The 14,081-nt window shown below is 43.4% G+C and overlaps 1 protein-coding gene across 1 annotated transcript in view; it reads right to left on the bottom strand.

The window, feature by feature from the left end:
• LOC311235686 (solute carrier family 12 member 2) overlaps positions 1-14,081 on the bottom strand; it is a gene marked incomplete at its 3' end in the record, with an annotated part of 117,418 nt that overhangs the window by 81,959 nt on the left and 21,378 nt on the right. The window contains 3 exon segments of the mRNA XM_084323154.1: positions 654-749; positions 1,635-1,710; positions 4,665-4,784. Coding sequence (XP_084179280.1) covers positions 654-749; positions 1,635-1,710; positions 4,665-4,784 — 292 coding nt within the window.

Genomic DNA, 14,081 nt, shown 5'->3' with positions numbered 1-14,081 from the left:
AGGGTAGTAAACACAGGAAGAGACAGGGTAGTAAACACAGAGGAAGATACATGGTAGTAAACACAGGAAGAGACAGGGTAGTAAACACAGGAAGATACATGGTAGTAAACACAGAGGAAGAGACAGGGTAGTAAACACAGGAAGAGACATGGTAGTAAACACAGGAAGAGACATGGTAGTAAACACAGGAAGATACATGGTAGTAAACACAGAGGAAGAGACAGGGTAGTAAACACAGGAAGATACATGGTAGTAAACACAGAGGAAGAGACAGGGTAGTAAACACAGGAAGATACATGGTAGTAAACACAGGAAGAGACATGGTAGTAAACACAGGAAGATACATGGTAGTAAACACAGGAAGAGACAGGGTAGTAAACACAGGAAGATACATGGTAGTAAACACAGAGGAAGAGACAGGGTAGTAAACACAGGAAGATACATGGTAGTAAACACAGAGGAAGAGACAGGGTAGTAAACACAGGAAGATACATGGTAGTAAACACAGAGGAAGAGACAGGGTAGTAAACACAGGAAGAGACAGGGTAGTAAACACAGAGGAAGAGACAGGGTAGTAAACACAGGAAGAGTCAGGGCTTACAGCAGGGTGCAAGGATGGACCAAATCACAGCACATCCAGCACAGTATCTTACCTCCTTTTACAAAGCCATTCGTTGCTATGGCGGAGGTAGAGAGGCCGGTGATGGTGGTGACCACCGTAGCCATCAGGATGACCGCTATCGTCAATCCTGTTCATATAGAGAACATGTCAATCCTGTTCATATAGAGAACATGTCAATCCTGTTCATATAGAGTCGAACGAACGAACGAACGAGGGTATGTAGAAACGAAAGTTGTTGGACTATAAATAGTGTTTGTCAAATGAGCCATACTATTGTCTCCATATCTATAATATACAATATACAATAGCTCCGCAAAGATCTTGAAATATCGTGAAAATGGTAAAAAAATTAAAGCTGGCGCCAGGCAGTACAGATGGGGAAAGAGCATGGCGCTCAATGAGTTAAAGGAACGCGCCTTCCCTACATTATGGGAAATGTGCTTACCATCTTCTCCAGAGACAGATGAGAAGATATATATATATATATATTTCCTGTTGGCCAAAAACACCTCACCCAGAGTTTTAAGCTAGGCTAGCTGGTCCGTATCCGCTTCCATTAAAGTTTTGTGCTAGCTTTCTACTGAACACAGAGAGGAAACTGGTGTCTATCTTCTTGTCTGTCTCTGGAAGACAGAGTGAAGACAGAGTGTGTTCCTTTAATTAACCACACATTTTACAGTCTGTGCTTCAACTTGTATAGAGTTGTTGTGTCTGTATCTTGTGGCTAAGCATGACACTATCTCTCCCTCTCTCGCCCTCTCTCTCTTTGTCTGTCTGTCTGTCTGTCTGTCTGTCTGTCTGTCTGTCTGTCTGTCTGTCTGTCTGTCTGTCTGTCTGTCTGTCTGTCTGTCTGTCTGTCTGTCTGTCTGTCTGTCTGTCTGTCTGTGTCTTCTGTCTCTCTCTGTCTGTCTCTCTCTCCCCCTCTCCCTCCCTCTCTCTCTCTCTGTCTCCCCACCCCTCTCTCTCTATCTCTGTCTCCCCCCCCTCTCTATCTCTCTCTCTCTATACGTACCGATACCAGCTTGGCCTACGATCCACGACATCCTGATGAAGAGCATCACTCCCCAGATGTTCAGCATGCATCGAATCTGCAACACACATGCACGCCCACACACACACACGCACGCACGCACGCACGCACGCACGCACGCACGCACGCACACACACACACACACATACACACACATGCACGCCCACACACACACACACACACACGCACGCACGCACGCACACGCACACACGCACACACGCACATACACACACATGCACGCCCACACACACACACACACACGCACGCACGCACGCACACGCACGCACGCACACACGCACGCACGCACGCACACACACACACACACACACACACACACACATATATATACATTACATTTACATTTAGTCATTTAGCTGATGCTTTTATCCATAGCGACTTACAAGTTCTGTACGACAAGTCATCAGGAAGGGCACAACTCTATCAGCTGAGTAACAATGTTCATCAAAGTGTTGAGTGCTACAGTGTAGGTTAGTTTATTAGGACAAGTGCATGACAGTACACACACACACACACACACACATACATATGCAGACATATACATTAAATGTGTATCTGATGTGTCCTTGAGCAAGACACTTAAAGCCCAACCTCCAGGTTAAACCCTACTGATCAATTATGGGTAGTTTACATCATTGGTATATAATTTCATTATTTATTTTTTTCCATTTGACACCGGAAATGCCACTCTGAAAGAGTTAAAAAGGTCCACGCACGAATAACATGCACGCACGAATCAAAAAAGCTTATCAAACGCCGACGTCACAACAGGTGCATATTAATGAGCCGAATCTAAAAGCTTATCAGACGCTAGCACCTAGTACGGCCGTGACGTCACTTCAGGAAACGTATGCCTTATGTCCGTCCGGGTCATAGTACTAGATCAATGGTGGCTCACTCGGTGCATCACAGTTAGCCTATATCTCCGCCGTCCCTGCTACACTCACTGACGTTAGCCTATAGCCCGCCGTCCCTGCGGGTGGTTCTCTCCTCTTTGTGTGCCCCCGTCCCCGCGGAGGAGCTTGTGGACTCGACAACAGCGGCGGCCGCAGGGCGCCGGAGCCCGCAGCGCTAGTTAGCTCATAGCTATCGTGTAACACTAGCCTTTACGGGCTCGAGCACCCTACGGCTGCCGCCGCCGTCGCGTCCATGGGCCCCCCGGCAGGGCACCCGTGGGCCGTGGGGACGGGGTGTACAGAGAGGAGAGAACCATTTTGGGTCGGCCGTTCATGCCGGCCAGCGAGCCGGATATCGGGATATGTTGTTAGCACAATAGCTACCAAGCTAAGCTATGTTATCTACTAACGTTATAAACACAATATGTGTACAACGACACAATGATTTACATTATTACAAATATGGTAACGTGGTTGTGGCTTTTACAAATAGTGGTTAGCTTTAGAGATGGATGGATGGCTATAATCACGGAGCAATAGTGAGGTGAAACAGATACATTTTCATTCGGCTAGTAGTAGCAAGCATATATCTATGGTAGCAAGGCTCTCTGCCTGCCACTAGCTGTGTGACTCTCAGCGCCCCCTGGTGAGCCCCCTGGTGCCCTGCACCTGTTGTGACGATCATTTCGATTACACACGCACGTTATGAACCATTGATTAAAATATGCACGTGCGTGGTGATTGTGTTGGGCAGACAAAATGTTTGATAAAAACGCTAAAACTGGGTCAATTTCAATACTTTTTTTTCCCTTCTTCATGAAAGCCACTGTTGGCCTAGTCCACATTGTTTATTGAACAAAAATACAACGTGGAGGTTGACCTTTAACCCCTAATTGCTCCCGATGACAGGTTGGCACCTTGCATGGTTGCCTCTGCCATCGGTGTGTGAATGTGTGAGTGAATGGGTCAAATGTGAGGAACAAATTGTAAAGTGCTTTGGATAAAAACGCTATATAAAAAAGCAGCCATTTACCATTTGTGTGTGCAGTGTAAACTCAGCTATTTCTGTGTGCAGTGTAAACTCAGCCGTTTCTGTTTCTGTGTGCAGTGTAAACTCAGCCGTTTATGTGTGCAGTGTAAACTCAGCCGTTTCTGTGTGCAGTGTAAACTCAGCCGTTTCTGTTTCTGTGTGCAGTGTAAACTCAGCCGTTTATGTGTGCAGTGTAAACTCAGCTATGTCTGTGTGCAGTGTAAACTCAGCTATGTCTGTGTGCAGTGTAAACTCAGCCGTTTCTGTTTCTGTGTGCAGTGTAAACTCAGCTATGTCTGTGTGCAGTGTAAACTCAGCTATGTCTGTGTGCAGTGTAAACTCAGCCGTTTCTGTTTGTGTGTGCAGTGTAAACTCAGCCGTTTCTGTTTCTGTGTGCAGTGTAAACTCAGCCGTTTCTGTTTCTGTGTGCAGTGTAAACTCAGCCGTTTGTGTGTGCAGTGTAAACTCAGCCGTTTGTGTGTGCAGTGTGAACTCAGTTGTTTCTGTTTGTGTGTGCAGTGTGAACTCAGTTGTTTCTGTTTGTGTGTGCAGTGTAAACTCAGACGTTTCTGTTTGTGTGTGCAGTGTAAACGCAGTTGTTTCTATTTATGTGTGCAGTGTAAACTCAGCTGTTTCTGTTTGTGTGTGCAGTGTAAACTCAGCTGTTTGTGTTTGTGTGTGCAGTGTAAACTCAGCCATTTCTGTTTGTGTGTGCAGTGTAAACTCAGCCGTTTCTGTTTGTGTGTGCAGTGTAAACTCAGCTGTTTCTGTTTGTGTGTGCAGTGTAAACTCAGCCGTTTGTGTGTGCAGTGTAAACTCAGCTGTTTCTGTTTATGTGTGCAGTGTAAACTCAGCCGTTTGTGTGTGCAGTGTAAACTCAGCCGTTTCTGTGTGCAGTGTAAACGCAGCCGTTTCTGTTTCTGTGTGCAGTGTAAACGCAGTTGTTTGTGTTTCTGTGTGCAGTGTAAACTCAGCTGTTTCTGTGTGCAGTGTAAACGCAGCCGTTTCTATTTCTGTGTGAGCCAATGACACTCAAACTTGTTCACACAGGTCAAAGGTCACACTAACCAGCACTCCTTTGATCCAACCGAACTTGACCACTCCCCCTTTTGCCTCCTTGGCCTTGGCTGCGACCTCCTCGGGTACCGCAGGCTCCTCCCCATAGATCAGACTCTCCTCAAACGGATCCTGGGAACCAATCAGGAACAGACACATGGATGAACGGAATCTGTCAGTGAAGATTTTCAATGTCTCTTTCAACCAAGAGAAGGAAAGTATAATTTAAGAGGGTATTCTTAAAACATGTAAAAAGGTAAGAACTAATGTAAAAGCTAGATGTGTTTCAATTTTGGGAATTAAATGGAATAGCCTTAGGCTACGTTTAGACGGAGAGAGTCTGAACAGAAACCGCAAAAGTCATCTTGCGGTCTCACTTTTAATTTTTAATAGCGTTTTGGGATGGAATTCTCCGTGCAGACGAGGCTGTAACGACTCGAGACGACTGAGCCCCGCTGTCACACGATTGGCGCATATGTCACATGACGTGCTGTGAAGACCCGCCCTACTCTGCCTCTGATTCGCAGACTGTGGGTGGGGAATGTGATTGGACCAAAGCAGAGTCACTCACAGACAGTGGGTCCAGTCACTAATAGTTTTGATAGCCGCGGGACAGATTCTTGTGTATTTAAAAGTACTGCCAATGTAGCCTTCAGGTGATCGCCATGGATAGAATCAGACATGCTTTGTTTACGCTTCTAGGCTACTGCAGGCCCATGGGGACATTAACGTGTGTTGTCGGGCCTTATAAATAAATTTGATTTGATTTTGATTTTATTTACTGGCGCATGCCTGTGATGTAAGCAGTACGCGCGACGAGAGCCTTGACAACCCTTTCGTCATCGTTTTATGCGGTTTGACAGTTTAGATGATAGCGCAAAGGTTTATCGTTTCTAGGAATTCCACCCTGGAAGGTAGTCTCACTTTTTTGCGGTTTCACCCCGTAAAAACGCCGTTTCCGTATAAACGAAAGGCACATCCGAAAAAATATTTTTGCAGATTCACCTGCTAGCGTTTCCGTCTAAACAGGGCCTTAGTGACGGGTTGAAGTTGTGTACTTCTCAGGGGGGGAAAAAGCCTTAAAGGATAAAATAATTCAGGAGTACAGTTTTGAGTAAAACATCAAACATTTGTTTTTTCTTTCAAACAATTATATCTTGCAGCATATTTTAAGTTTTTCTTTCTTATATTAAAATATATTTAGTTTTTAAGAATTTGTATAGGATAGGCAAAAATAAGCAAGTGCTTCAGGCCTATTCCTTTTTTTCGGTCGTTGATTTTGGATTTTGTGTGTGAGCTTGCCTTGAATATGTACATTTGTGATTTTTTTATTTTGCAAGTCCACACAGGTGTGTTTGATTTGTCTGTAAACAAGACTGAAAAATAAACATCTTTCATTCATTCATTCAAGATTAGATTACATTAGATTCAAATGTATTGTCATTGTGTCAGCACAAGTACATAACAAGTTTGGCCTCCAACCAGAGTAAGATAAGATACGATATTCCTTTATTGAAATGTGGGTGTCACAGCAGCATGGGGAGGGGGGAGGGGAGGTACAGGTATGGGCAGGGTAATAGTAGAAAGACATAAATATAGGCAATACAATTTGATCTGAATATAAAAATACGAGAAAGTAAATAGTGTAAACAACGGTGCAGATGAGGGTCTGTATGCCCTATTGGTTATAGGCAATAATAATTCTATATACTGTATATTATACACATCACTGTATTACAACGAGAATGTGTAATTGTGGCACCTGCTGGACACAAGCGGTACTGTGTCTGTGTTTTCAATATGTTTCTTATTAGCTTTACGTTTCAAGTTTTGTTTTATTTGTCACATACTGTATCAGGTACATGTACATTACAGTGAAATGATTGGTTCTGTGTGGGCCTCCTGAGATTGTGCTTCATACAGTAAGAAAAGTAAAAAGAATAAAGTCCAAACACTATACAAAATATACAATATACAAAGAGAGAGAGAGAGAGAGAGAGAGAGAGAGAGAGAGAGAGAGAGATAGAGAGAGAGAGAGAGAGAGATAGAAAGGGAGAGAGAGGGAGAGAGGGAGATAGAGAGAGACACAGAGAGAGACAGATAGGGAGAGGGAGAGAGAGAGAGAGCGGGAGATAGAGAGAGACACAGAGAGAGACAGAGAGTGAGCGAGAGCAAGGCATTGTGTGTGCGTGTGTGTGTGTGTGTGTGCGTGTGTGTGTGTGTGTGTGTGTGTGTGTGTGTGTGTGTGTGTGTGTGTGTGTGTGTGTGTGTGTGTCAGACAGTGTCAGTCTAGGCAGCGGCCAGCTATAAGCCTTTGGTATATGGAGTAGAGGATAAGTAGAGGGGGGGAGTGGGTAGCTGAAGTCACTGGGATAGAAGTAGCATTGTGTGTGTGTCTGCTGTAACATGCAGGTCATGCCCTCAGTGATGTCATATAGCAGTGGGAGGGGCTCCCCAGGTAGGAGTGAGGGAATGTGAGCTATGTGCTGTCATGACCAATCACAGACTGACCCACTGAACTACACACCAAGACTGACCCACTGAACTACACAACAAGACTGACCCACTGAACTATACAGCAAGACAGACCAACTGAACTACACAACAAGACAGACCAACTGAAATACACAACAAGACTGACCCACTGAACTACACAAAAAGACTGATCCACTGAACTACACAACAAGACAGACCAACTGAACTACACAACAAGACTGATCCACTGAACTACACAACAAGACAGACCAACTGAACTACACAACAAGACAGACCAACTGAACTACACAGCAAGACAGACCAACTGAACTACACAACAAGACAGACCAACTGAACTACACAACAAGACTGACCGACTGAACTACACAACAAGACAGACCAACTGAACTACACAACAAGACTGACCAACTGAACTACACAACAAGACAGACCAACTGAACTACACAACAAGACTGACCAACTGAACTACACAACAAGACTGACCCACTGAACTACACAACAAGACAGACCAACTGAACTACACAACAAGACTGACCCACTGAACTACACAACAAGACAGACCAACTGAACTACACACCAAGACTGATCCACTGAACTATACAGCAAGACAGACCAACTGAACTATACAAGACTGACCCACTGAACTACACACCAAGACAGACCAACTGAACTACACAGCAAGACAGACCAACTGAACTACACAACAAGACTGACCCACTGAACTATACACCAAGACTGACCAACTGAACTACACAACAAGACTGACCCACTGAACTATACAACAAGACAGACCAACTGAACTACACAACAAGACAGACCAACTGAACTACACAGCAAGACAGACCAACTGAACTACACAACAAGACTGACCCACTGAACTATACACCAAGACTGACCAACTGAACTACACAACAAGACAGACCCACTGAACTACACAACAAGACAGACCAACTGAACTATACACCAAGACTGACCAACTGAACTACACAACAAGACAGACCCACTGAACTACACAACAAGACAGACCAACTGAACTACACAACAAGACAGACCAACTGAACTACACAACAAGACATACCAACTGAACTACACAACAAGACAGACCCACTGAACTACACAACAAGACTGACCCACTGAACTACACAACAAGACAGACCAACTGAACTACACAACAAGACAGACCAACTGAACTACACAACAAGACAGACCCACTGAACTACACAACAAGACAGACCCACTGAACTACACAACAAGACAGACCAACTGAACTACACAACAAGACAGACCCACTAAACTACACAACAAGACAGACTAACTGAACTATACAACAAGACAGACCCACTGAACTACACAACAAGACTGACCAACTGAACTACACAACAAGACAGACCAACTGAACTATACAGCAAGACTGACCCACTGAACTACACAACAAGACTGACCAACTGAACTACACAACAAGACAGACCCACTGAACTACACAACAAGACTGACCCACTGAACTACACAACAAGACTGACCAACTGAACTACACAACAAGACAGACCCACTGAACTACACAACAAGACTGACCAACTGAACTACACAACAAGACAGACCCACTGAACTACACAACAAGACTGACCCACTGAACTACACAACAAGACAGACCCACTGAACTACACAACAAGACAGACCAACTGAACTACACAACAAGACAGACCAACTGAACTATACAACAAGACAGACCAACTGAACTACACAACAAGACAGACCAACTGAACTACACAACAAGACATACCAACTGAACTACACAACAAGACTGACCCACTGAACTACACAACAAGACTGACCCACTGAACTACACAACAAGACAGACCAACTGAACTACACAACAAGACTGACCAACTGAACTACACAACAAGACAGACCAACTGAACTACACAACAAGACAGACCCACTGAACTACACAACAAGACAGACCAACTGAACTACACAACAAGACTGACCAACTGAACTACACAACAAGACTGACCAACTGAACTACACAACAAGACAGACCAACTGAACTACACAACAAGACAGACCCACTGAACTACACAACAAGACTGACCAACTGAACTACACAACAAGACTGACCCACTGAACTACACAACAAGACAGACCAACTGAACTACACAACAAGACTGACCAACTGAACTACACAACAAGACTGACCCACTGAACTACACAACAAGACTGACCAACTGAACTACACAACAAGACAGACCAACTGAACTACACAACAAGACTGACCCACTGAACTACACAACAAGACTGACCCACTGAACTACACAGCAAGACAGACCAACTGAACTACACAACAAGACTGACCCACTGAACTACACAACAAGACAGACCCACTGAACTACACAACAAGACAGACCAACTGAACTACACAACAAGACAGACCAACTGAACTACACAACAAGACAGACCAACTGAACTACACAACAAGACAGACCCACTGAACTACACAACAAGACTGACCCACTGAACTACACAACAAGACAGACCAACTGAACTACACAACAAGATAGACCAACTGATCTACACAACAAGACAGACCCACTGAACTACACAACAAGATAGACCAACTGATCTACACAACAAGACAGACCCACTGAACTACACAACAAGATAGACCAACTGAACTACACAACAAGACAGACCCACTGAACTACACAACAAGACTGACCGACTGAACTACACAACAAGACAGACCCACTGAACTACACAACAAGACAGACCAACTGAACTATACAACAAGACAGACCAACTGAACTACACAACAAGATAGACCAACTGATCTACACAACAAGACAGACCCACTGAACTACACAACAAGACTGACCCACTGAACTACACAACAAGACAGACCCACTGAACTACACAACAAGACTGACCGACTAAACTACACAACAAGACAGACCAACTGAACTACACAACAAGACAGACCAACTGAACTACACAACAAGACTGACCCACTGAACTACACAACAAGACTGACCCACTGAACTACACAACAAGACTGACGCACTGAACTACACAACAAGACAGACCAACTGAACTACACAACAAGACAGACCAACTGAACTACACAACAAGACTGACCCACTGAACTACACAACAAGACAGACCAACTGAACTACACAACAAGACAGACCAACTGAACTACACAACAAGACAGACCAACTGAACTACACAACAAGACTGACCCACTGAACTACACAACAAGACTGACCCACTGAACTACACAACAAGACAGACCAACTGAACTACACAACAAGACAGACCCACTGAACTACACAACAAGACAGACCAACTGAACTACACAACAAGACTGACCCACTGAACTACACAACAAGACAGACCCACTGAACTACACAACAAGACTGACCCACTGAACTACACAACAAGACAGACCCACTGAACTACACAACAAGACAGACCCACTAAACTATACTTACAACTTACAAACTTAAAAACAACTTACACATTGTGAACAAGTCAGCAGGAAGGGTACAACTCTGGCAGCTAAGAGTAAGTGGCATTGTTCGTCAAATAGTGTCAAACTTGAGTGTTAAACTCTGAATTCATAGTAGTATATACATAGTAGGTAGTAGTATATGGATAGAAACATAGTGGTACCTGACCTGTACATAATAGTAAAATACAGTACAATTTCAGATATTGATTGAAGGGGTGTGTTTTGAGTTGATCGTATTTTGGCTGTCCTGACTGTAGTGGGAAATGTATTCCCCCATTCTGGAGCGAGGACTGAGAATAGCCTGCTTCACTTTGATGACCCCCAGGAGCCCGAATAAGAGTTACAGATCCCCTCCACGCAAAAACATGTGTTTTATGGTTAACTCCTCTTGGAGGTATGGCTGCTTCTTTCCTATTCTTCCCCAGGAGAGGTTGAGCTTCTCTGTACTTCCCTGAAATCTGAGTTGCATGTGTGATGTCACTAATAAGTTGAACCTATCATGGTCCAGTATGTGGTAACTTGACACATTTTAGATTCAGCTACACAGAGAGCTGAGTAGATATTGTATAGACATATATAGGTATATATGTCTTGAAAGAATATAAGCTGCGGACTTGGAATTCCTGGTAAATATCATTGTGTGCTTGTTGTCAATTTGCATATAAATAGACCCCTGCATCTCAATGAGGGTGAAGGTGTGGAGATGCTGCTGAGACATTTTCAGTCGTTTATTGGAGAATTTGGTCGAAAAATATATACAAATATTTTATATATAAATTATATAATGAATGAATGAATGAACGAATGATCTTTATTGTCATTGTTACAATATAAATAGTTATAGAACATTTTAGGGTTTAAAATACACCTGGACAAGATATTTAATTACAATAAACCGCATCTCAGATAGGCTGCCCCATGGAGAATAGACAACTATAGACATACAGGAGGCTGTTTCTAAACACTGTTAGGACTATCTGACTCTTAATAATAAACACTGTTAGGACTATCTGACTCTTAATAATAAACACTGTTAGGACTATCTGACTCTTAATAATAAACACTGTTAGGACTATCTGACTCTTAATAATAAACACTGTTAGGACTATCTGACTCTTAATAATAAACACTGTTAGGACTATCTGACTCTTAATAATAAACACTGTTAGGACTATCTGACTCTTAATAATAAACACTGTTGGACTATCTGACTCTTAATAATAAACACTGTTAGGACTATCTGACTCTTAATAATAAACACTGTTAGGACTATCTGACTCTTAATAATAAACACTGTTAGGACTATCTGACTCTTAATAATAAACACTGTTAGGACTATCTGACTCTTAATAATAAACACTGTTAGGACTATCTGACTCTTAATAATAAACACTGTTAGGACTATGAATGCCCATCACGAGATATCTCGGGTTATCAGCCCGCGGGTTGAATGCCCATCACGAGATTTTTTTTTATTAGCGATCTGAATTCATATTTCATCAACCGAGTCTACCGTTTGTAAACCTGCCCCGCCAGGCGCTCAGATGTGAAAAAAGCGCCCCCTATCGTCTCCCAGATGGTAATGCACCATTTTGGATTGGACTCAATGAAAATGGATGAGAAAAAAAAACTCCGGAATCCACATTTTACTTCTCACGCATGTAACCGGAGCCGATCAGATTCATTCTGGACCCTCAGCACAGCGTGTAATATGTGTTTTACAGTATACGTGTTGGATCAATAAAATGATTGGAATTGGAATAATCCATTTGGATACCATCTGATCTCAGGTAAGGAATCTATTTGACCAGTCTTAGGATAATCAGACCCGTTTTCACGGAGATATAAGCTTTTCCCCTATAATGTGATATGGCTGTTTGACTGTAAGAGCGATCAGGAACTGAGAGAATCGATTTTCAGCGTGCGGCACCAGCATGCACACGTACACATATACTATCGATAATCTAGCGTTTATTTGAAAATTATTCATAAATAGGCCGAAAAATGACAACGTTCTAGAATATTACAGTACAGGGCGATTATCATGGAATCTTTTTTTTCCGTGAAAACGAGGGCTGTTCAAAATGCTATACAACGGAAATTAACCGATAAAAAAACAATCCGCTTCGACAATGTTGACTGGAAATGAGTCATTGATAAGCGACGGGCAGATTAGACACATAGCCATAATTTAAAACATAGATTAGGCGATATTAATGCTAACATTGAAGTGGATGGTGGGCATTCAAGCACTAAATGTGCGCCCCCTGCTGGGCACTGAAAGTGTTAATAATAAATACTGTTGGGACTATCTGACTCTTTTTTTTGTATCCACTTTTTCTCCTCATTTTTCTATTTTACTCCCATCCCAATTTCGCCTCGCCAATCTGCCTTCAATTCTCCCCTCCCCTGTCTCGAACGTTGCTAGACCATGCCTCCCACTGGTCGGCTGTAGTGAGGACAGAAGCCTTGCATCACGTGTCCCCTCCGGTACACGAGGAGGCAACCGTCGCATCTTTTCACCTGTACAGTGCGATTTCTCAGTGGCGAGGAGTAACGCATGGGAGGCTCACGCTGCCCCCGATACTTCCTGATTCTGCTGTACAGGCGCACCAACCGACCTGTAGGAGTCGCCGTCCACAATGTCCGATCCCCACCCACCAGCTTCCCACCCCTAACACTGCCAATTGTGTTAGTATGGATGACCAGCCAAGCTGGTAGCAACGCAGAGAGCTGGGCTCAAACCCAGCGTCTCCTGCGTTAGTGGCGAGCGCCTTGCCCACTGCGCCACTTAGCCGCCCTGGACTATCTGACTCTTAATAATAAACACTGTTAGGTCTATCTGACTCTTAACTCATTCAGCGCCGGAGGCCTAGAGCATCTTAGTTCCTACTGCGCCACCACTCTAAGAGATAGGGCTGCGTGGCGGGGTTTGCAGGGCTATATCTATATTCTATATTATAGCTATGGATACAATACTATGGCTCATTTGACTCAACTATCCATCGTTCAATATGTGAAAAATAATAAATTGTTTCATGTATACATTTGCGTGTTATACCGTGATGAATATAAGTATAGTTTCAGAGTGATCCTGGTTAATTCCATAAAACGCAGCTATGGAGGAATACGTGAATTTTACTAAAAGCATTGGCGTTGCTCGCCTGGACACGCTACTATTTCCAAATCAAATGTATATAATAGGTATTATGTTTCATCATGAATGCATGAAAGGGGGGGGGGGGGGGGTCATTTTTTGATGCTTTGATCGTCACCAACGGCATATGTTCTGGAGTACGTAACGTTACACATGTTCGCAACGATCAATGTGAAATCATGGTTGGATCAAAGCAGGATTGATGTCATATAGTCCTTACCTTCACTAGGAGGTATCCCAAAAAGAATATTCCAATTGTCTGATCGTG

The sequence above is a fragment of the Notolepis coatsorum genome (genome assembly GCF_963971535.1).
Source record: "Notolepis coatsorum genome assembly, chromosome: 10".
Classification (NCBI taxonomy): Eukaryota; Metazoa; Chordata; class Actinopteri; order Aulopiformes; family Paralepididae; genus Notolepis; species Notolepis coatsorum.
Note: the sequence above shows the minus strand (reverse complement) of the source record. Positions and strands in the feature narration are given on the sequence as shown.